Source organism: Corvus brachyrhynchos, unplaced genomic scaffold (genome assembly GCF_000691975.1).
Source record: "Corvus brachyrhynchos isolate BGI_N302 unplaced genomic scaffold, ASM69197v1 scaffold255, whole genome shotgun sequence".
In the NCBI taxonomy this organism is placed as follows: Eukaryota; Metazoa; Chordata; class Aves; order Passeriformes; family Corvidae; genus Corvus; species Corvus brachyrhynchos.
In genome coordinates this window covers 870398-895098 of record NW_008238358.1, presented here as the reverse complement: position 1 = coordinate 895098, position 24701 = coordinate 870398, and the positions used below count along the sequence as shown (strand labels likewise).

The 24701-nt window shown below is 38.5% G+C and overlaps 2 protein-coding genes and 1 long non-coding RNA gene across 5 annotated transcripts in view; 1 reads left to right on the top strand and 2 right to left on the bottom strand.

Moving 5' to 3' along the window:
* The window catches only part of INO80D (INO80 complex subunit D), a 46502-nt gene extending 45887 nt beyond the window's left edge, over nucleotides 1–615 (bottom strand). For all 3 annotated transcript variants that reach the window (XM_017735634.1, XM_008634694.2, XM_017735633.1), the window contains exon 1: nucleotides 68–615. The gene's annotated coding sequence lies outside the window, so the exon portion shown is untranslated. The remainder of the gene's footprint in view (nucleotides 1–67) is intronic.
* Nucleotides 388–8167, top strand: LOC108447029. Its single transcript, XR_001862387.1, has 2 exons — nucleotides 388–468; nucleotides 7677–8167. It is a non-coding gene; the product is annotated as an uncharacterized LOC108447029 (long non-coding RNA).
* Nucleotides 8168–10075: 1908 nt separating this feature from the next.
* Nucleotides 10076–24626, bottom strand: NDUFS1 (NADH:ubiquinone oxidoreductase core subunit S1). The gene is made up of 19 exons (XM_008634692.2): nucleotides 24602–24626; nucleotides 24419–24486; nucleotides 24098–24189; nucleotides 22543–22650; nucleotides 21374–21450; nucleotides 21200–21281; nucleotides 20960–21090; nucleotides 20071–20256; nucleotides 18295–18429; nucleotides 17807–17921; nucleotides 16678–16823; nucleotides 16073–16201; nucleotides 14954–15083; nucleotides 14300–14460; nucleotides 12588–12742; nucleotides 11853–12028; nucleotides 10987–11121; nucleotides 10727–10799; nucleotides 10076–10429 (listed from the first exon to the last, which is right to left on the bottom strand). Exons 2-19 carry the CDS (start codon nucleotides 24480–24482, stop codon nucleotides 10338–10340), a joined length of 2187 nt encoding a protein of 728 aa, XP_008632914.1. The 5' UTR covers nucleotides 24483–24486; nucleotides 24602–24626; the 3' UTR covers nucleotides 10076–10337.
* Nucleotides 24627–24701: the final 75 nt, after the last annotated feature.

Below are 24701 nucleotides of genomic sequence, written 5' to 3'. Positions count from 1 at the left end.
GCCCTGCACCCTCCGCACCGCCTGCCGCGCTACGCGAGCCCGGGGATGCAGGCCGGGCCTGGCTTACCTTTCCAGCTGCTTTTTTTTCCCTCCTCTCTCTCCTCTCCCCCCTTTCCCTCTGTTGGGCTGACAGATCAGAGTTTCCTCCCCAGCAGAGGGACTGGGAATGTGCTCGGGCTCTGTGCTGAGGAGCTGCTGCCCCCCTGTCTCTGAGAAGATCCTGCTTTTTGTGGGGAGGAAGCTTTGGGGGCTCTTTTATTATTTTAAAACTACAAAGTGCTCAGAGGGTAGGTGATTATTAAGGGGAATCCCTGAATATATTCTCCAGCAAAGAAGGCAGGGCTGCTGGGGCTGCTCAAGAAGAGAGCCAGCAGCCTCCTATAGCACCACTACAGGCACCGAGAGGACATAACATCAGAGAGCGGCTCCTCTGCCCTCCAAAACAACAACTTTCCTACCATCTTGGAGGTAGTAGAGAGGGAGAGAGGGAGGGGGAAAAAAAAGTACAGAAGGTTTTTATAAAGTGTCAATTTGGAGGAGGGAGCCAAATGGCCAAAACCAAAATATTTTAACATTTGTGTGACTTTTTATTTTAAATAAAAATAAAATACAAAGGCTTGTGGCTGAAGAAATATTTTTTTTAATAACCTGTAAAGATCAACTCTCGGGAAAAAAATTTAAAGGAGGTATGGTAAAATATATATTTTTGGTAACTTTGTTGTTCTTAAAACCATGTAATTTTTTTCTGTATTTATAAAGTTGATAACTTTTTTGTCATTGTGTGATGGTTCTAAAAATTAGTGTGTAATTGTGAAAGTTGGTGTAACTTTTTTTTTGGTATTCGTAATCTTAGTAAACAGCTGAGATTTATGTCGGATAGTTTGGTGTAACTGTACCATAACGTCTTTCTTTCTCTCAAGGCATTGTAAATAAAATTGAATGTACGGATAGGAAAAAAAAAACCTTTTTTTTTTTATTTTTACTTTTTTATTTCTTTCTAGAGTAGGCTATTTAGAGAAACTATGGGGGATTTAATGTGAGAGGAACCTGTGATAGATATCTGAGAAATTGTGCTGTCATAAATTTAGCATTGTCTGCCCTTCAGGATGGGATGTGAAAAAAACAGAACTCATAGCAAGAAATTTGGGGGCAATAGTTGAGTTTTGGTTTTAATGTTTTCAAAACACTTTGCAGCCTTCTAAAAATCTGTTTTGGTTCTTTTAATGTTTTGATTTGGGGACTTTGTTCTTGATATTTATGAATATTATCCCTGACTTACTTACAGAGTTGAGAAATGCTATAAATTTATACTACAGTGTCTTGTAATATAAATTAATAGTATTTTTCTTTGTTGCAGATTCTTTTATTAGATTGTAAAAGATATATTAAATGCTGTCAAAACAATGTGAGATGCTGTGGTGTATCTATAGGTGAAGATACTGATCACTGTATTCAGCAGATCTGTGGTAATGTTTCTTGAGGTAGTATTATGTACAGCCCTATTCAGAGATGAGCTGCAAAGATGCCTTTTTATTTGTCCCGAAGGAAGAGGAAATAATTAGGAAACTAATGAGCTATACGTTATGTTTTTTCCATTGTAAAAATTGTTCAGGTGGTATAAAGTAATTCAATTGCAGTCAGACTAAGGTCATATGGATGAAGGTACTGAATTGCTTAGTATGTTATCAACCTCGTCCTCTCCCCTCCCAAATCTGAAATATATTGGTTTAGTTGAGTTCTTGTAATCTTAAAAAAAAAAAATCCTGTCCTTTAGGTATATCCACATTTCAAAACGTACTTTGAGTTTGCCCAGCCTGCATGGTGAGCGTAGTTCGTGTGTTCATAGTGGGTTTTTCATTTAGATAAATAGATTTTAATTAAAGTATGATTAAAAGTCAGCTGGTCTTTGTGTCAAACTTTTTATTTTTTGTTTAGCAGGGGTTTTTTTTAGATTATGGTTAGTCTACCTAGCTCATTTTAGTAATCCAGAGTGTTGCATTCAATGAAATTACTGCATGGGAGGTGTTTTTCTGTTATTCAAATTTTTTTTCTGTTTTTCAGGTATTAATCCATTAAATGCATAATTCTGCTAATTTTAGAAAACAACAAAAAAACCCCAAATATGTTGCTCCTATATTGTATTTCGAAAGAGTTTGTGTTTTGTATAGAAGTAATGCAATAATTAGGGTCCTTCATAATTTTATCAGTCGTTATTGTATGCTCTGGAGCATGAAATATGATGATTATTTTTGTAAGCTATTTCAACAAAAACTACTTTTATATCCTATACCTAAAATTCATTACAGGAATGACAGGGATTACAAATGTTGGTCAGGTATGGGATGATTGAAAAACCGCAAGCCCTTTGAAATATTGCAAATAAATTATCTCAATTGATTCAGTAATTCAACAAATGTGGCATAAACTCGCATTTATTTTTCTTTTATTCTAAATAGATAGATAAAGGGACAAATTCTCAGACCCCAGTTTTGCAAATGCCTGCAGGCCTTGCTAGCACTTACTAATTCAAAAGTGTTTGAAGGATCACTCTATAATTCCTTGCATAAAACTCTTACCAAGTCAGTAGGATTTTGCTGGAGTACCAAATTGAAGTTTCTGTACAAAGTGATTTCTTGTATCAACCATTGTGTTAAACAAGAGAATTGCTGCTTTCAACTGTAATTCAATAGTTCAGTATAATTCAACTACAGTTCAAGTTCTCTTCATTGGGCTATTAAGATGTGGTTTGTGTTTTAGGAAGAGAGGCACACCATGAACAACTAATCTATGCTGCATCTCTCTGTGGTACTCTTGAGAATATCTGTACAGCACACTTAGTATCTTGGAATTGTATTTTTTTAATGGGATGCAGATGATACAACATTTTAGAGAAATGGCTCTCAATGCACTTGAGAACCTGTGCACTGAACCATTATTAAACCTTTTCTTTGGCTTATGTGTTTGACTTCGCAGATGCTGACTTTAATCGGATTACTCGAATGCCTAAATTTAAACATGCATCATAGTAGCATTACACATTTTGGTGACATTCTGAGATCTATTTGATGTGTGTTAATTGTGAAGCCAGAAGCTTAATGCCAAGCAAAAGGAGAAACATTTTGAATCTAGTTTGGAATAGGAAAAGTTGAAATGGGATACTTTTAGTATCTTGTACAAAAAAAAAAAAAATTCAATCTTTTTAAGGAGGAGAAAGTAAAGATGAAAAATTTGCCAGATCTTAGTTACGTGGACTGTTGTGTAATCATGCAACAGAGAAATTAAAATTTGTACTTTATGGATAGAGAAATTTATTTAACAAAACTGTATTTACCTGAGAACAATTTGCTTTTCACTAAGTTATTAAGAGATGCAGATATTATTTTGATTGTTTTGCTGAAAATAAAATGTTACATGGTAACAACCTAAAGGAGCGATCTGCTAGCTTTAGTAATGTAGAATGAAATGATTTTTTTAAAAAAGATTTGCTTATCTTTATGGACAAGACTCTTAAGTTGGGACATACATTATTTTGATGGGTAGAGCAGTACTCTGAAATTACACTGGAGAACAAATTGGACTCTGAAACTTCTGTACAAGGACAACGTGTAAACCCGAAGCATAAAAGGTCCCCTGTACAACATTCAGAATTGTATTCTGAAGCTACCGTTTGTTCAGAATGGGTCTGTCTGCCTTGATTTAAATCGGCCTCATCCCTGAACCAACAGCTCCATCCAGTAAACTTATAGTACACTTGAGCATGGAGTGGTCAGCGAACATTAATGTTCTGTAAATCACAGGTTTCTGGCTAATGAGGCATTCTGTGCTGATGTGTCTCACTTGTATTAGTAGTGAGACGGAGGGCAGTGACGCAGTGAATAAGCTTTGTGAGTCTAATAAAGCAATGAAATAGGTGCTTTAGGTTGTACACCAGTTACTGGAGGAGGCTGCATCAAGAAATGAACCTTGACTCTCTCCCAAGGTCGTACGTACCCCGAGTGCAGACCTCGAGAATTTCTGAAGCATGACTTAGACTCTGTGCATGTGATGAAGAGTCTCAGGTTCTCCACAAAATAGTGTTATAATGTCAGCATCTTGATATTATTTCTTGAAAGACACACACTGAGGAAACAGTTCCAATGTCTTCAAATGCTTTTGAAAGGGATTAGCAATTTATCTAAAATGCAGGTGAATGTTGTGAAGGGGAGGAACAATTCTTAATGTATAGATATTAATTCGAGATATTCATATCCGAAGAGCCATGTTTGTATAGAGGATCTTGTCTTTAGGCGTTTGAAGACTGAAAAAGGTGAGAAATCAAATAAAACCCAAAGTTATGATACATTCTTCAAAGCAATATCTTGAGCAGCTGTTATGTGGTGTTAGTTTATTTAATAGTGACAAGTTCAGGGGTAAAGCTAACCATTAAATCCCAGAATATTAGTATTATGGGAAAATGCTTAGTCTTATTTTTCAACAATTCTTTAACACGGAAATTTTATAGCAATGGTTGTCTCGCATATCTGGGTTTCAGTTACTCTGTCTGCTGCAGTTGTGTGTATTTGCATGCTTTTTGCCCCTTTTCCAAACCGCAGAGTCCTTATGTTAAAAACACTGTCTGCACTCTGAGGATTCTTCTCTAGGAAATACACCCAAGTTATGGCATAAATTGAGCTTCTTAATTCATCTGCTGAACTCCTTCAAACCCATGCTCCTGTATGGCAGATAGCACAGCTGAAAATATAGGACGAGCCATATGTGCAACAGGGTAACTTTGCTTTACTTCGTTTAAAGCCCTGAATGCTAGCAAAGCAACACGAAGTACAGATGACTAGTCTTGTTTTCCTGAGTCTTAGGGGCTTCATTAAAGCTTTTTTGAGCAATGGGAATTTTGCTGCAGGTTTCAGTAGGAGTATAGCTGCAGAAGTATTTAACCAATTGGGAGCAGATGTATGCTAGCTATTACATGATAATATAATTAATTGAGAGTGAACTGTACTGAAAATAGTAATTAACTAAGACTTCACTAATCTGTTCTTCATTATCAATGTGTATTTTAATCTACATTAAATAAATGGTATTGTCTTCCTAAAGCTCAGCAAAGACAAAACAGTAAGACTGTTAATTGTGGGAAGGTTGTCCAGAGTACGTTGGGTATCTGTGGAGACCTCTTTAAATAGAGGACAAATGAATGGAATAAACTGTCCCAGCAGAATGCTCTAATACCATCCCATTTTACTGGGAAGGCCTCTGTTAATTCAAAGTATACTATCGTATTTTTACTATCTGCTTCTGTCTATTGATATTTCATTAACTGTAATTGTAGTGTTTAAGAAGCTATACACTTTAGTCCTTGTCTCTGCTATTAGTCCAGTTACTCATTTACATTTGGGTTGCAGAGGGTCTTGGTCACCACTGCAAGTTGGAAAGATGTGAATTCCCACTCTGGGCCAAATCAACAGTCTCTTAAGTCTTCTGAGAGTAGCTTCCAACAAAGGTGTGGAATATCCTGTGATGGATAATTGAGAAATAAAAAGCATAAAGGACAGGATTTTTCAAAAACAGTTGGAGCTGAACTAACATCAAAGCATAAGGCTTAATTAGTGTCTAGGGTCATGGGATTCCAGTGGCTTTTGAAAGTTATTTGTTACACATGAAGTTTTTTGCTCTTAGTATGTTTTTTTTTTGATACATGGTTCTCATCTCTGATCCATTTCAAACATAAACACAGGTGTACAGACAACAAAAAGAAATAAAACAATTTCTTTGAAATATTAGTTAAGTATATTCAAAATTCAGTATTGGCTGAGTGAGGAGATGTCTCTACTCCCTTTTATGCCTCTAAATCTCAATAGGCTTCTCAGCATTAGGCACTGTGAATAGATGTGTACATGTAGGTGGAGGAAAACATAATAATTATTAACAGTGTTTAGCATAGCAGGCTTTGCTGATCATGGAATCACTCATTTTGTTTGAATCACAAGGCTTTATATGTGTTATTTATGTCTCTCTCTGCCATTTTTCTGTGGTGCTGAGCTATGGAGAGTTGGAGTAATCTGGGTACTTGGGGACACTGCTGACATCATTCCATCAACTAATATGTGTTACTGTAAAGTGTCTTTTGGATAAAACCTTACACAACAGAAAGGACCGTGACTTGTATAAGTCCACACACACAGTGAAGGATTTGGTGTTCATTTCTGAACTACGTTTTCCTTGTGACTCTCTGTGAACTTAAGTGTTTTGTTTGCAAAGGTTCTTGTGCCCATTTGGCATTTTATGAATAATAATAATCTGTTAACATCTATTAAGAAATTGAAAATGGTGTGTTGTGTTTGGCTTTGTTTTGTATTTTGTTGTTTTTAAATAGGAAGTTAAAAACTTCTTGAGCAATGCAACTTCTCAATTCTGGGAGAACTTAGGCATTTTAACATTTTGTGGGGTTCTCGTACTCCGTCTAAAAAGCTTACTGCAGTTGTCAGCCAAGTCCTTAACTTTGAGCTGTTCTCCAGAATTCCCCATTTATTTAGTACTTTTTTTCCATGTTGGTAGTCAGCATGAAGTCCTCTTCTATCTGTTTGCTTCTCAGCACTTTCTCTGTTTGTCCTGTCAGTGCCTTGAAAGAGTCATCTTCCAACCCTTCATCATTAAAGGTGATTTCATCTTACTGCATGTTCGAAGGACAACACAACAAATCATTATTAGGAGACTGTCTTGTTTCGGGAGAGGATGTTTTGGCTTAGCCATTGTTTGGAGTATTTTATGAGGAGCAGGGGTGTGGGGACAGAGATGAAGTTATATTACCTTTCCCCTTTGGATTAAGGCTGATGCCAGTCTGCCACTCTGCTTTTCCTTTAGAGCTATGAGCCTTTTCGTTTAGAGCTGCTTTTTTGTTGGTTTCAACATTAAAATACAGCACATCCCCCAATCAAGCATGTAGCAGACAGTCTTGCAAAAATTTTATCAGCCTCAGAAGAGGCACTGATTCAAAATCTTGTACTTCTTGGGGAAATGCTACAGACGCTCTCTTTTCTGCCTTGAGCTATGCTTCAAAATACATTAAAAAAATAAGTCAGTTACAACTATTTTTATGAATGGCCTAATTATGCTGGACATTTCAGAGTCTTGCTGAGGACATACCTGTTTGACTTGAATTCCGTTATGTTTCTTTTTACTGAAGAAGCTCACTACACTGCCCAGGGTTTTAAGCACTCACCCTTTGGAACTACAGGGATGCACCCATGAGATGCTGTTGCTTTCAGTAAGGTGGCTATTGAACAGGGTTTGGGGTCTTTGTTTTGGTTTTGGTTGGTTGGTTTGGGTTTTTTTGTTTGATTTTTTTGTTGTTGTTTGGTTTGAAACCACAGTTTTAGACTTAGATGCTTAAATCTGCCTGCAGATATAGTTGCTCTTTAATCTGAAGTTTCTCTTTAATCTGACTGCACCTGGCCTATACTTGCTTGAAAATGTAACTGCATAGTATGGTTTTACCTTGAATTAACACACCCTTTGCCTTCTCTACTCCCCACAACCACCTGCTGAAGATAAGGCTACAAAAAGGCAAGGTTTAATCTTAGTCATGTTCGGGGTTAATAGTTTGCACGCAAGAGCCGTGTTTACACAGGGCTGTGTTCAGAGAGAAGGATACTTAATGGCTAACCCCATCCATCTCTCCCCAGACACATTCCTGTTCCTTGGCAGGCTGTACAGGCAGGAGTGCACAGGAGCAGGCGAGATGAAGGTTACTGCAGCTGAAGGTAACTGGCGATGCACCCGCTGAGAAGTTCTGCCAGTTGGCCACCAGGTGGAACCAGGGCTGCACTCGGGGAATTGCAGGAATTGCATCTCCTCCGGGGCTGGGCTCAGCTCCAAAACAAAGCCTGACAAAGCCCCTGCCCACTCCAGCACAGATAAAGGCACCCACCGGCCTTACACGTGGAGTGAGCTGCATCAGCACACTGGCGGCTCAGGCAGTGTGATCACCTGACTGGTCAGCCCTTACCTTAACCACCAAGAACAATACTCAGAGCGTGTTTATCTCCCACCATCCCAGCTCTTTATCGCTGCTTTTTCGTAATTCTCTAATCTGAGGTTGCAGCTTCAGAACCGGCAAATAGGAGCACTAACTGTAAACTTTTTCTCTTAAATAAACAGAAGTAAGTTGCGTGAATAGCCCTGGTTTTGGAATTTTTGTTCCAATATTTTGCCCAACCTATGCCACTTCCCTGCCTTTGCAGACCCCTATTATCCTTTTGTCTCTAGCTGGGTGAAAGCCTTCATGTGTACCAGCTGTCCAGCCACCAGAGCAAACAGAAGAGATAAGGGAAGGGCTACACTCTAAACGCAGTGGATAAGAATGCTAATTTAGATTTCTCTTTACTATCTAGTTTCCAACTGTCAAATTTATAGAGCCTTGTTGCTATTACCAAGTTTGGCCGAGTAAGTCTGTACTTGGTGACTAGTTAGGTGGGAAATAGAGTAGAAACAGGACAGAGAACACCACATGTACTTCTTTACCTTCTTGCCTTTCTTGCTAAAGGCTGGACAGTTTTTGAATAGAAACAAGAATCTACTATACATACTAATTGAAGGACATAGAGCTTTCACAAAAATCAAAAAGCATTTCAAAGCTCCCAAAGTAATGCTACAATATTTAAGGAGAAAAAAAAATCTAAAGCTTTTGAACCGTTAAAAGTTCTGAAGTGGTAACTGACTTGTTGCACAGCTGAGGTTACTCCTCTATGTTTGTACACCATGGGGACAAAGGGGGTGAAAAAGGGTTTTCATCGTAGGAGCCTGAGAACCAAACGTTTTTCTGAATACAGGATTCAGCTACACCCTTTCTTCTTAAACATTTTGGCAGATGTCATACACATTTTTCTTCTGCTATGTGCCAATAAACCCCTGTTCCTCCTAAAGAAGTAACATTCCACAAGGAAGGTTTCATGCTCTACTTGGTCCTGTGAACTGCCCCATTAAAACCAGACTGCAGTCTCTCTTGCTGCCTCACTAACATGCATGGCAGTATCTGAATAAAATGAACAGTTGCCCTTTCTGTACCACCACGAGAACTGACCCCGTCCCTGTTGGTAACTGGAGTTGGCAGGCTGAGTAAAGCCATGCCCAACATTTAAGACCTAGCTCATGTAAGGACACCGTCATACACCAGGATAACCAGGAAGAGTTTTCTTCCTGGGCCAGAGGAAAACAATTTTTTTAAAAGTTACTTGTTTGTCACTGAAAAATTCTAAGCATGGAAGAAAAAAGGAATTTTATAAAACTAAGACTTCTACAGCAGCACCCCCATGCATTCAGTATTACTCTATGGTAAAAAGCGTAGCTTTTCCTCATGCAAAATTAACACTTTTTTTTTTTTATAATAGAATTGGAAGTGATGGCTTTATGATACTGTTCTCATTTTCACAATTCTTGGAAGAATTACACTGAACTTCAGTAGCCAGTTGAAGAGGAAGTTATCCTTCTTCCAAACTTATATAAACCAGCATAACACAGAGGGAGAAAGTTACTGGTCTGAAGTTACTCTAAAGCATAAAAAAACCCCCAACCACCCAATCAAAAAGTACCACACACAACCCCTTCCCCCACTTTGTTATATAAAGATCAATGCACAAAGAAACTGAGATTTTTTTTCTGTATTTGAACTGGTATAAAGGCTTTTTGTCTTTCTGCTAATTTTTAAAGCAGTTCAGTATGAGGAAGCTGTGTGAAGACTGCTTTTTTCCCCCACAACATCAAAATTATTTGTATTTTCTCCAAGAGCAGTCTCAACTGAAAGTAAATGAAGAAACATACAAATATCCAGAGCAGAGATAGGCCTGAACATTGGCATAAACCAGGTATGAGGGACAACTTCCTTTAAAAGTGCATTACAAAAATAGCACGTTCACATTCTGACCAGGGTTTAAAATTAAGATACCTGGATACCCTAGAAGAAAGTTACTATCTAGTATTTTTGTCGTGTACACTCCTTCCTAGAAAACCAAGATTTACTGAGTCTGAGTTGCTTACTGAATTCTTTTCATGGAAGAAGCACGAGCTACATGAATTACACAGGTAATAGGTGGCTTGGTATTATAATTTATTTGTATACAATCATAATGTACCCTGACTCTGGGTACAGTAAGTTGAGTGCTGCATGTTCCCTCAGACACAGAAATAGTCCTGTAGTATGATGGGGCTATTTGAAGTGATGAAAATGTGAATGAAGGAAGGAAAAAAAATACAACAGCCTGTCAAATAGATTTTGAAAAAAAAGTATCAGTCACAGCAGTTAACTGCAACAAAAACTTAGATGGAGGTGGTGGCAGTCTGATTAGTCTCTAGCAGATGGAGGGCTCTTCTACTGCATGAGCACCTTCAACAACAGCTTTCACACACTTGGCCATTGTCTGTGATGCTCTACTGATAGAATCTGTAAAAAAAGAAATCCAAACATGTCAGTGCACAGACACAATACAAAATAAATTTAGTACAAGACTGGATACAAAGAGGATAAATAAAATCACTTAGTTGAAAATACAGTCTGTGCTTTATGTAAATTCCAAATAATTTTACTGAAAAATTTTGTTTCTTCCAAAGACTCAAATCCTGTGTATCTTAGCAGAAAGCTTTAAATTAATCGTAAGAACCTTACTGTAAAGCTAAGTAAAATGTTCTGCTGATTTCAGAAAGGAAAAGCCCACACTATACATACCCACACTATACATACCTGTCATATAAAAGTCTTTTATTGTGAGCTGAGGTGGAACAAGAGGATCAGCAAGAAGCTGTTGCTTCGCTAACTGTGGTAAGAAAGGAAAAGAAAGTCACCTTTATGATAGGAACTTGTTACCAAAGCATTTGTTTCGTGAATTCTGCATTCAGTGCGTGTCAAAAATGCTTCTCATACTACATGTGAAGATTTTTTTTAAAAAGCATTATGCTATATAACAGCACTAAATCATGCCAAGATGCTTCAGTTTTGTTTACCTTTGCCAATTCATTTGCCTGGATGAAGTAGTTAGCTTCTTCCACATCATCATATCGAACCAGGTTGGGTGATACTTCTTCTAAACGCTTCCGTATTTGATCAAGGTTCTCATAAGGCAAGGTCAAACCAGCCAACTAAGAGATTCACAGAAAGAAATGCCATCAATTCTAGGGATTTAATTCATAGTGGTTTAGATTACCAATCCATTAACATCCCTAAGGTAAAGTGGGGAAAAGCCTACACTCCTGAAAACACAGGCAGTTAGAATGCACAAACTGAAGCAAAGTCACAGTGTTCTGTTGCACTTCTGATGCCTACATAGTCAACACTTCCCCATGTTAAAAACCAGGCTGTCCTGTTTGCTATACACAGGATAAAAAGAAAAGAAGTACTTTTCTCCTTCCATACTTGCATTTTCCTTAGTTTACCACCAAAGGTGATAAAAGTTGATGCAATTATCAATGCATCTTGTTCCCTGTGAGTAGTGAGCACGTATCTGACCTCATCTAATGACACCAGATCCTGGCCTCAAGAGTCTATGCTGTTTTCTTTCTAAAAAACAAGAAACTGCATGCTCCCAGCAGCTTCCTCTAAAGCACTTCACAAAGACCTGCAAAATTTGCAGAGCTTTCCCATTATGCATTCCAACAACATACAGCAGCCACAATAATAGAGCAATCCTCAAAAGGGAAACAATATGATTTAATTCACAGAATTAACACAGGATTCAATACAAAACATTACTTCTTAAAACTATGTGTTTCCCTGAAAATCTACCTTTTTTTTACATTGGAAAGTGTTTAGAAAAAGGAACTTAACCTCTCAGTGTATTTTTATTAGAAGCAACTTAAAACAGCAACAGTACCTCAGAGACAGCCCTAATAATTTTCCAGTCTTCCCTCGCCATCCCAGGAGGTGTTACTGCTACTCTTGTCTGCTGGGCCCGACCTTCAGTATTTACATACGTGGCTGCCTTCTCTGTGTATGCTGCTCCTGGGAGAATAACATCAGCCATGGGAGCTCCCACATCCCCATGGTGCCCTAAATACATGGGAAGAAGAAACAGTACACAGCCACATGAGACATAAGTAAGTCAAAATAAAAAGAAATGCTTTACTAACACAGAATTTCTGTGTTCCCAGAAAAAAAGGATTTTCTAAGTTTTGCTCAGCCTGTAATCTGAAGACTGTTAGGCTGACTGCTCTGAGGTCTTACTTGCCTAACACATTGGGGAGAATGAATGGACTACAAGGAGGAGTAAATGGTACTTCAGTCTCTATAGTCACTCAGATTTGGGAGGTTCTTGGAACAAGTATTGTTAGATTAAGATCATGTTTTGGTATGATAGAACAGCTGGAAACTAAAGCTGTTTTGTCTGCCAGGTCTGAAGCTATGTTTCTGAAGACCTATACTGGTTTATATTCCCTTATTACTCATCAACTGTTTCCCATCTTTACCTAAGAAATAGGTAACCAGTATCTCAGTTATGTGTTAGAAGTTCCGCTTCTTGGCAGAAAACAAAGGCTGAAATTCCTCAAAGGGTTTTATGCCACTGTTTATGCTTTTCTCCAACACTTCTTAATTTACATGTACTAATTACCTTGATAGATGATAAAACAGTCCTTTGGCAAGTCTTGACGTGTTACACAACCCGAATCTGCTCCCAAGAGATACAATACTTTGGGAGGATTTTTCCTAATTGCCTCGACTCCTGGTTTGAAACCCAGGTCCAAAGCAGCTACTTGACTTGCAACCCTGTAGGAACAAATACATCGTGACTTTTAAGTTATGTCAGAATTCTCCCTCTCCCATCAGAACAGACCTAACTTCTTTTTCTGACTAAATATTTTGAAGGGATGTAAAGAGGTTCCTAGCAGTAACAAGACAAACATGAAGCTTAAAGGCAGCTGAAATTTTTGACAGAGTATCAAGTTAGTTCTGCATTTTGACAACCTGACACCATTTAAAGTTTTCACAGGCAATGTCACCTATTTAAGATGGGAGAGCAAGAATAAAGGTGCACATTGAAAGTCAGGACCTAGCAGCAGGCAGCTTACTGGTGAAGCTTGATGCTCCAGATGACATTTGAGCTATGAATGGAACTCATCAGGCCTTTAATTCAGGGCACTCACATGGAAGATGAAAGACCAGCTCTTGGGCCATCACTACTCAAAATCATCAAAGACTTAAGACCACTATTTCATCACTATTCATTTATTCACACATAAAAATACTTTTAAAATAATGAAATAATCATTCTCATTTTCTGGCAGTCTTCCTTTTCCAAAGCAACAGTTTTGCATAATCCTCCATAATCAGGTGCCAGTCTTATTTAAAAGAAAAAAGATTCTCTCTAGAGTACAGTCTTCCAGTGTAACTCATTTTGTCTGACACAGACACAGAGGTTTCAATAAGTTAAGCTGCTTTTTACACTTAAGGTAGAACGGATGGTGCACCATAAGTACAGAAGTCAATATGAAAGACTGCCAAACCACACTTGTATCATGAGTGTTCTTTAACTCATCAGTGTTTTGGTACTAAGTATTTCAGTTTCAGCAGCAGAATGTTATATTTAAGTTTCCTTCAGAGGACCAAGCCCTGCTCTAACTATACTAGTTTTACATCAATGAAGCCGCTTTTGGCAGAAGAAATTTGTTGAGTCTCTGGAACAGAGTGCCATTGCATTTGTTGAAATAATTTTTCCTTTACAGAGATGGTCAATTTGACAGTCAGAATTTTAGAAAGGGAGTGGTGGAGGATTGTCCAAGAGACGCTTGTCTATTTAAAGGAGTAATAGCCTGGTAAACTGAATAGCTAAGATTAAAAACCCTCAGATGAAAATCTTTGAAGCTTTTCTATTAACTATTCAGTTGAGAAGTTGCACAGTAAAAGGAATGTTAAAAAAAACAAACAAACCATATTATTTAAATATGCTTGCCATTTTGTTTTTCTTCCTCTAGAAAAAATGCAGTCATTTAGCAAGTAACACTGGTCTGCTGTGCATCCTACTGAGCACTGTGGTAGATGTTTTTAAACTCTCTTGTAATCTATGCCTAAATCGAAACCTTAAATTCTACATTTGAATATAATAAATTAACAAAATCTCATGGAGAGCCTGAAAAGTTTGCCAGGTCAAGGAATCCATTTTTATTAAGATTTTGCTAGCTTGTACTTCAGGTTTGTATATCCCCTACAGGTTTTAACCCATTAAGTTGCTTGTGTGTATACAAAGCAATCTGTACACATACATTGTGGTAACCCGTGTAGTCCAACGTGCAAGCAAGCTACTCCCAAAAAAATTTTAAAGCAAACCTGTGTAGGATGTTCATGACTTTCCAATCAGCATCAGCACCACTCTTGGCCCTGGCATTCTGTGCAATGGTGGAAACAGCAGCATGGATGGCGGCTCCGTCACTGCGCTGCAGGGCTGCGCTTCCCACCACCACCATCGGCTTTTTGGCATGGTCGAGGACCTATGCAAGTTAAGAACCAGAAATTCATTCCACAGCTATGAAGACAATTCTTGATACAGAAAATGTAATAAATCCCAAAATTTCTCCATAACTCTTCCATGCAAATCTACAGTTCCAAAATGGTCATTGTTTCATTTAGAGATAAAGCCAAGAGAAACTGCTGTAAAGCAGGAAACTACCTTGTAAACACAGAACTGTGCACTCGATAACCACACATTTAAGTGGAAACAGCAACGCCTTAAACAGCCTGTTTTATGTCAAGAACTATTCCAGGAGTTTCCTGCACTGCACAGTTTTGCACACCTGAATATATTACACAGTTTATACATATTTGGTGCACACTAATCATTACCTCATCTCTGCATTTGATTAAAAGCACATAACCCCATCTACAATATGGTACTTTTCTTCAAATCTGTCTCTGGGGAATTCAGATTATTACTGTGGAATAAATCTGTGGAATTTAACAGTCACACTCTTAAGTTCTGTGTACCTTGGAGAAGGCATGTTTGCCAGAAGCAATGTCCTGAAGTATCTGTGGGGAGTCTCCTAGATGTTCATAAGTGTAGGTCAAATTCACAGGAGAGCCGACAAGGGCCACTTGCAAGTCATTGTGAAGCCAGCTGAAAAGACAGCAAACATTTTATAAAAATTTTAAAAATACAGAGTTTTACCCAACCAAAGCCACTAATTATAACTTCAGCAGTAACTTAAAATAGGATTGCAAAGGAATTTAAATGGCATTCACTGTTTTCTTAACATGCAGTTTAGCTTTTATTCTGACTTAAGCAAGCCTAAAGGTTTTTTAGGATTATTTCTCTAGATATGTTCCAGAAACAGCACAGCAACACACCTTACGACAACTTCACAACTCAATTCCCTCCTCCCCTCAAATTTCTGCCAATTCAGTTTTAGAAATCCACTTATTTCTTAGATAAACACAGAAAAATTTAGCTAGCTGATTAGCCATTTTTTCTTTTCTGCAGCTTCTCATGGCACAGACTTATAAAAATACATGAAACATATACATTCAAAAGCCTCACTGCATTTTCTCCTCTCAAAATTTCAACATCATTACTGTTTAAAATTACATTATCCTAGCATTAAGAAGGACAGGGCTTTTATAGACCTCACTTGCCTCATACTGACATATGTTATTAAAATTGAATTAGCTATGTTCAAAAGTTTGGGCAAGCCACACTACTTGGCAAAGAAAATGTTAAACTTGAATGACTGCTTCTAAACTCAGCACATCTGATTTGTTACAATACAAGAACCAGTAAACCGATGCTGAAAATAAATCTGCAAGGAATATGCTTCAACAGACTTCTATAAAACAGAGAATCTGAGGTGTCTGTGTAATGTAACAAAGGAATAATGTCTGAGTAGATGAACTTAATGTAAAATGTCAAAGTGAGAATGAACTAGCTCTACACTATAGGGTACTACCCTTTTTCCCCACATAAATAACCATTCCCATTACTAAAAGGTGAACTAAATCCAATGATCCCATCTGAATGAATGCTCTCAAGTTACTGCCTGCAGCTCCAACCAAGCATTCTATCAAATCCAGATGGATTCACATGCTTATTCGCCACCAAGTAATACAAACCTCTTTCGAATTCTAGCATTAAAAAGCGGTGCCTCAAAGCGTGGATTGGTGCCAACCAGAAGGAGGACATCTGCCTCCTCCACCCCAGCAATCTTAGTATTCAGCAGGTAGTTAGAGCGTAAATCCGTGCTATAACAAAAAGATGTAAGAAAGAGGATGAAAATTCAGTAGAGGGAAGGAATGGTAAAGATTGTAGATGCTCAAAATACTTTTTCATCTTGGGGAAAGAAAGAGAAAGAAGAGATTTCTCAATCCAAATTACTAATCATAACTGTACTAAAGTTTTCACACCACAAATAGAAATAGACCAACTTATCCAGCTCACAAGAGAGTAACTGGCTTTCAGTACTCACTGGTAAACTGCAGCAGCCATACATACAGTACAACATGGGGGTAAAGCATGCAACCCTTGCTGGAGTAGAGATTAACTGTGCATCAACTCACAATCCATAAATACTCTCTATATGTGAGTATTGTAAATTCAAATAAACACTGCATCAGCAATTGTTATCCCTGCTAATTTCAGAATATTGCCATGAGATGATCTGCAGACTGGAAAATTTATTAACATACTAATTACAGACAGACATTGCCTGTCCTCTTACCCAGCTCCAGCAGTAGGGAAGATCTCTTCAGTGCAGAGTGTATCGCAATTCACTCTATTCAGTAGGTCTTTCAGAGCTATTAGTGCTTCTGCATCCACCAGCCCTCCTACAACTGCTGCTACTTCCTTACCGTCAACTGCCTGGAGCTGGAGAGAAAGGAAGTATAAACACAAACAAAAGAAACCACTGAAATAAATTCTCATTTGGCCCAGGTAAATACTTGTCATATTAAGGTGTGCCAAAGCCAGCAGTGCAACCACTGGCCTGGAGTAGCACAAATGGATCAGTGGTGTCTGATTCCTGCCAGGCAGCAACTCCAGCTCGTTCAGAACTCATGATAAGGAAAGAAGAGCTCTCTGTATTCTATGCAGGTCTCTCCTACTTGAGTCATCACTCAGATGTAGCTAATTCTCATTTGGTATGGTGAGAGAGGAAGGTTGGTGAATGCTTTTATTTTAACAAAGCCACAGTGCAGACAGAATACAAACTTCCCTAACACAAGCTCTGGTAGTAAACTTAAGTCAAAGGCATTATCTGAGAAGCAAGAGTTTTTGTAACAAACCCTGCTACTGTAGTATGGGCAAAAACATCCTTGAGGAAAGTTCAATTACAGTTATTCAATTCTACTTCACCCACATAAAATTTTTAATCAAAATCCAGAGCAGTCATGCAGCACTTCATTTGAGCTGCAGAATCAATCACCACACAGAGAAAGCACTGAGAAAGCACAATTCAGATATAAGTAATACAGATTTAATGTCTTTGATGGCAAAAGTGGTGATAGCACGGTTTAAATAAATTTAAAGATGTCTTCAGATAGATCAGAGTATTCGGGAAAATTGCTTCCTCCTAAATTTCTGAAGAAACAGTTTACTTTCCTATTTGAATAAAAGTAATTTCTCTCCCAATGCTCCAAATGAAAGCAAAAGTTCTTTAAAAGGTCCAATCCATGAAACAGGAAGTATTAGTAAAAATGAGAAATTTATGAGGAAACAATGGATTAGCAAATGTTCCCCTCTAACCTTAAAGAGAAAAGCTTTTTTGATACAACCCATTTGATATTAATATTTGTAATACATCCAGCTTTAGAAATTAATTTTAGACTACTTCTATTGAAAACCGTTCTTACCACACCAGCAACACGAGCTAAAACATCCTCCCATGAGGCATAAACAAACACTCCTTTCTCATTTTTGATCATTGGCTGAGTAAGTCTCTGACGCTTCAGACCATCATAAGCAAACCTAAATGAACAACAAGAATATTATAAAAGAACAAAGATAAAGATAATTGTGTATAATTCAGTGAGTTTTCTAATTGCAAGCTTTTAGAAAAGAGAAATATTTCCCCCGAAAGTTTTTCTTCTCAAAAACACACAAAGCAACCAGTAATACAAATAAGTTACTGTGAAAATAAGGTACAAAAATCAGAACATTAGAAAACTCAGCAACTTCAATTATAGAATTAAAAAACATTTTACCAATTATTTTTTTTCACTGTAGCTTTACAATACTAAGAGTTGAATCCCAAAGTCAGTGCTACTGTGCACATTTCTCGTTCTGCAAAGTGTGCCTTTAATGCATGTATAAAGATGTAGGTACAACCACATCCACACACCTTGTTTTGTCAGATATCCATTCCTCATTGATATCTTCATGCAGCCTTGGCAAAATTCTCATCACTTCTCCAGTTCTTGTGCTCACTACGATGTTGCTTCCAACTGCATCAAGCACATCAATTGACTCTACCTTCCTGTTTAGAAGAACAAATAAACCATTTTCAGTCTTTCATATATAAGTAGCAACAGTGTCTTATTTTTGGCCTGAATAGAGTTAATTTTCTTCCTAGTAACTGGTATAGTGCTGTATTTTGGATTTAGGGTGAGAATAGTGTGATAACACAGGGATGTTCTAGTTGTTGCTAAGCAACATTTACACCACATTAAGGACTTCTCAGCTTCTCACCCAGCCCCACCAGCAAGGAGGCTCGGGGCCACAAGAATCTGGGGGAACACAGGCAGGACAGCTGACCCCAACGGGCCAAAGGGATGTTCTGCACCACACAGCAGCAAGCTCAGCATATGAACTAGGGGGAAAGCTGGCTGGGGGCTGCTGCTCCAGGACTGGCCGAGCAGTTGCAGTGTGCATCACTTGCTTTGCATATACTAATTCTTTTATCATTATTATAATTTTCTTTTTCTGCCTACTAAACTGTGTTTATTTCAGCCCATAAATTTTATCTTTTTCCTCCCCAATTTTCTCTCCCATTCTCCATGGGGGACTGAAGTAAGCAAGTGGCTATGTGGTGTTTAGCTGCCTGCTGAATTAAATCACAACAGTCCTTTTAAGCACCCAGTGGGGGCATGAAGAGTTGAGATAACAACAGATCTGACCAGAGTGTGTGAAAACGACTTTGTTACAAGTATTCATTGTATTAGTTTAACGGGCGCTAGTCTCGGAGTTGCTGCACACGTTCTCAGAGCTGTGTTATGTAACACCTTGCTGGCTGGATACGTTCCCTGTTTGCTGTTTACCATCTCTGGAGGGTGGGTTAAGGATGTCATCCCGTCATCGTGTGCTACACTGGTTTATGACAGGACAGAATTGCCGGTCCAGAGTCTGATCCGGTGCTTGCGCTCAGCATCGCTGCCGGCTCCGAGCTTCGGGAGCCCTCCAGCGGACACTGTTGGTAATTACACCCTCCCTTCTCGGAGAGCCGATCTGTGGGGAGACGCCTTCCTCCCTCCGCCTTCCCCTGCTCCTCCAGACTCATTGCAATAGCTCCTGAGGATTTGGAATGTCCTTGGGATGCTCAAACCAGCATGCCCCTATGTTCGAGGCCAGGCTGGATAAAGTCGTGAGCAACCTGGTCTAGTGGGAGGTGTCCCTGTGCATGGCAGGGGTAGTTGGGACTCTATGATTTTCAAGGTCCATTCCAACCCTTAACATTCTGTGATTCTGTCTCCTGAATGTGTTTCAGGTCTTGTTTAGGGTTAAACAGCTACTTAAGAAAATCGCACGGAGATCTGCTCTGAGGCTGGACAGCTTAGTTTCACAAGATAGTTTAAATAGTATCTTCAACAATTACTCAGTTAATTAATTTGTATTTTCCTTTATACACATCTTTTACTAAGCAATCAGCACAACCTACAAGTCAAAAACATTTAAGGGTAAAAATAAGGGAAGAGCAGTCTATAAGCTATAACATTCTTCCTTTTTTAAATAAGCTGTAAGTAACAGAATTTGTGTCAGATTCAGTCTATGGAAAAGTCTACCACAAAAATGCAGAAAACAAAAATCAGAGAAAACCCTTGGTATCACAGATGGACCTATTCTAAGATAAGGTGTAAGACACAGAGAAAGCTGTGTCTTCAGTATGAGTTAAGGCACCTACCTTGTCTCCCATGGGCGTGCAGTAAAAGCGTATGGCTTGGAGGTAAGAGCACCAACTGGGCAGATGTCAATAATATTTCCTGATAACTCAGACATAAACATTTTTTCAACGTAAGTACCAACTTGCATATCGTTTCCTCTTCCGGTTGTTCCCAAGTCATCTACCCCTGCAACCTCACTGGCAAACCTGGTAGATGCACAAAGGAGGAGAAACATATCTGGAATGTACAACTGCAACACAGAACATTTTTCAGCCCTCATCTCATTTTCTTAAGATAAAACATTAATTCATACACCTGAAAGAAGAAAACAATTGTTTAGATGCATTAGTCAGTGCCATCACATGCAGGAGCATCTGCAGAATTTCATTCAGAAAGGGCTACAAAAATTAGGGGGAGTTACATCAAAAAACAGAACAGTTCCGTACTCACTGTATTACACAAACTGAGTCCAAGATTAGTCCTAACTAACAAGTTCTTTCTAGAACTAGTTGGGTACATTGTATTCTTTTCCATCTGGCTCAAGTTGGCTGCTACTGCATCTCAGGACTACAGAACAGCACAAATATAGCTACCAGAGGCTATCAAAAATAAACAGATCTTACAACTGTGGCTGAGGAAGTCATATATCCATTCTGGCACCAACACCATGGGACCAGTTCTGCCCTGCAGAACTCTGATTTCACTTTCATGTATTGGCCATCTCTCTATTTCCTGTCTGGTAGCTCCAGGAAACCAGCTATCAGTCACTAACAGAAATAAAAATTTTAAGTACAATCAGAAAAGAAAGTTTTTAAAAACTGACTACCCCTCATGGGGTTGCTTTCACTAGTAACAAACTGACACAAATATGCCTGCTCAGTACTCTCCTCAGTGAAAAGTAAACTTTACCTGATGCATCGAGTGCACTGTATACACCGAGTCATGATGGTTTTGACTAACGGGCCAATGTTCTTGTCCTCCACAGCACGTTTGCCCTCTCTAAATCTGCTCCTGTCACTGCCAAACATCATTGATTGGTCCTAGAACAGACAACAGAACACACACATATCCAGGCTGCTAGATATGCACAATTTCATCTAAGACAAAAGTATTATATATAAGTCTACACAATTTAATTGGATGTTGTACCTGTAGATCACATTCTCCACCCTGATCACAGATAGGGCAGTCCAATGGGTGATTTGCCAGCAGAAACTCCATTACACCCTCTCTGTTAGGTTCAGAGAATGAAGTTAATGTCAACTTAACACCATTTAGCAGATGGTACAACTAATCAGCCAAAGGAGGCTAAAAGAAAGGTACCTTGCTTTCCTGGACTTCTCAGAGTTTGTCAGTATATTCCAGCCCTTCATAACTGGCATGGCACAAGCAGCAACTGGCTGCAAACACCATAAAAAGCAAGCATGAATACAATATATTTCTTCTCAGCATGGGCACAAACCCCCACTCCCTCCCCCGTAATTCTAACGTAGGTATCCGTTATAAATAAATAGAAATAAAGAGGTCTGCAAGGGAAAAAAACAGTCTAACTGATAAAGTCGCTAGAAGCCATATTTAGTAATAATCTGCTATATAAAAAGGTTAAATTAGTTATGATTTATTTAACGTTAAAAATTCTACCATTTCCGGTCCCAATTCAAGCAGTTACAGCATTAAGAATGTCAGTTGTAACAGGTACAAGGCAAATCAAAGAGCTTCAGCAGACATCTGGAAAACCTCTAGAACTGAAGTTCAGAGTATGAATAATTTACAAGACATTTATTTGCACAAAGCCTGTATAAAGTCTTGGAATAAAATTCTTCTCAAGATTACTGCAAGATGAACAAGAATGCCTGCTCAGTAAGCAAATCCCTCTTACTTTTCAATCCCATTGTGACTTCCACCTTTAGTGATAACCCAACATTTCCAGAGACCCAAAGCTCAAACTATGGAATTGAAGTTGGGGTGACCTAAAGAATTTTATGTGTGAGTATAAACGTGTAATCCAAGACTGAACTTCAAAAGAAAGTGCATAGATTTCTTAGTACTGCTGAAGACAGTGTTCACTCCTGAAATCAACTACTATTTCCCAAGAGATATGAATGCATTAAAATAGAAACTACTAACTGCAATCTTTACTTAGAATGCAGATGGTTATCCTACAGCTAAATTCATACAGTATCTGAAGTTTATTATTTATGTAGTATCAGCTGAAAATGCATGGCTGAAGCTTGAACTACAAAGCATAAAATGCATCTAACTGCAAACACACAGCTATCAAATGCTCATATCCAAGAGCAAGATAATCCATAATAACCTGAGAACTGACTCTGACCCATAGGCAATCCCTGCTGTCCAGCAGGGAGATGAGAAAAAAATGCTCTGAGCAGCTAAATGACAACAATTATTTACAAGATTTAAACTAGGACCAAGCACAGAAAAAAATTCCTATTGAATTCCATATTGCAATTCCTACGAAACACAAACAATACCTTTGGAGCTTTCTCTATTTCCACAAGACACATCCTACAGTTCCCAGCAACAGAGAGACGATCATGGTAACAAAAACGAGGTATCTGAACTCCAGCCTTTTCACAGGCCTATAAAAAAATAAGAAACAAAGGAGAATTAAATCTTAGTTAGACTTTCCAGCTCCACCTCAGAAAACACTAAGCAGCTTTTCAAAGAGTAATATTGTCAGTGCTCAAGAATAGAGTGCATTTGACCTTCCATCTTAAGAAGTGACGATAAATAAAAAATTGTGACAAAGCAAAAAAATGCCAAGATATCAATTACAAATACAGTTTCTCTAACCTTTGTAAATGATTGAGGAAATGAGAACTGACCCCTCTTTCATTCTTTCCTCCAATAATAGAGACAGTTCTCTGTAACAGGGCACTAACAATATAAATAACTTTTTTAAGAACACAAACACTCTTTAAAGAAAAGTGCATCAAAGCAAAACCTGAAAAACATAAAGAGAGCAACAACAGGCATAATGATTTCAGATAATTCAGCAACACTGACACTCTGTATAAAGGTACTCCAGCAGAGTCAATCTTCAACTTCAGCAGACCCCAAACTCAATGACAACATGACAGAAGAGGAGACAGGAGGACAGAGCCAACAAACTTGCAGAGAACAGATGAAGACAGCCTTTCCTGCATAAAACCCCCACAGCTGATGGGGGTTTACGGGATCTATGTTACAGCATAACAGCTATGCCTGCCAGAAGAAACACCACCAACTTTAATAAAAAAAGCCCTCTAACAAGATCTAATTTTTCTGACAATTTCTACCAAAAGCAAAAAGAACCATGTCAGCAAACCTGAAAAGCTAATTTGAAAAAATAGCACTTAAGAAAAATTTACACTAGGTTCCTGCTGGGGGCATTCTAATGCCTAAATAAATTAGGAACGTGTATCCAAAGAACAAAGGCTACATATTGAAATAAATTATGTACTTTAATATTCTAACTCACTATACACATCCCCATTTAATGGCTCCTTAAAAAGAAGCTTTACTTGACACTTAAGCCTGAAAGGCAACAATGCTCAGTACAGGCTGAGAGATCCAGATTCCCTTTCTTCCCACACTAAGAATAATAAAAGCAGCTAAGGATGAGCACCCTGAATTGTAACAGCTAATAACTAAAAGGAGACAATCCCTCATTTAACCAAGACACGCTGTAACAAGACTTTACAAAATTTACAGGTTCTGAAAGACTACGAGGTCACTTATTGTTCAGAGACAGAAGTTCAACCAGAATTTATCAAAGTCTGTTATTGCATTGCATAAATTTTTGTAGCTGGGATTGATGCTGCATGCATCTTCTTTCAGGCAACCATAGTGTATTTTTCTTTTTCATACACTGAATTCCTCCAAGGATTTCTGTCACATGAAGTTGCATCACAGTCAGTTAAAACACCCCTAAAGAATTGCAAGAAACAATGTAAAGGTGGGTAGGTTTCTGCTGTGTGGAACAGAACATGCTGCCAAGAAGTAAGATGGGAAGTCCCAGAAAATTCAGAATGCCATTCCCCACACCTGCAGTACTGTGGTTCCCGGGTTCACCAATACAGGATGGCCATCCACAAACACCTCTATTTGGTTGCTGGCTGCTGTTGCAGTTGTACGTCCTGAAGGACACGGAAAAAGAAAACAAAAACAACTTTCACTTACTGCTAGATGCAAACCATCAGACCCCACACTCCTGATTTTAGTTATACAGTGCTGATAGAACCCCAGTTCTACAAACAGTGCAACACAGAATCCCTTAGCCTGCAAACCAAGCATGCACACGTGCCCTTCAATAAATAAACTGCACATAAGTTTATCACCACAGACCCAGGTATAAACTACACTTACCACATACTCTGGAGGACTGGGTGACCCCAGCTAAGGTCCTGGGGACAGCAAGCAGTCGAAGCATGGTGCTTTAGTAAAGAGAGAAAACGGCACTGTTGTTATTAGTTTGAATGTCTGCTGACAAGTTTTAAACAGGCAGAGTAAAAACTTCTACAGCAGTTGGAAAGGAGCACGTATATACACCTGTATGTACGCTTATGGGAGACCGAGTTACCGCCTTCAGACACAAGATATGGTTCTTTAGCAATTTATACACACGCATAGGAACGTCACCGAGCGGCCT

What these genes read in the sequence shown, in the direction of transcription:
- NDUFS1 (XM_008634692.2), bottom strand. Translation starts at nt 24,482, where the DNA reads ATGCTTCGACTGCTTGCTGTCCCCAGGACCTTAGCTGGGGTCACCCAG. An exon ending in GTGGAGAATGTGATCTACAG is followed by an intron (nt 21,091 to 21,199) that starts GTACAACATCCA and finishes TGTCTGTTCTAG; the next exon opens with GACCAATCAATGATGTTTGG. An exon ending in AATGCTAGAATTCGAAAGAG is followed by an intron (nt 15,084 to 16,072) that starts GTTTGTATTACT and finishes CTGTCTTTTCAG; the next exon opens with CTGGCTTCACAATGACTTGC.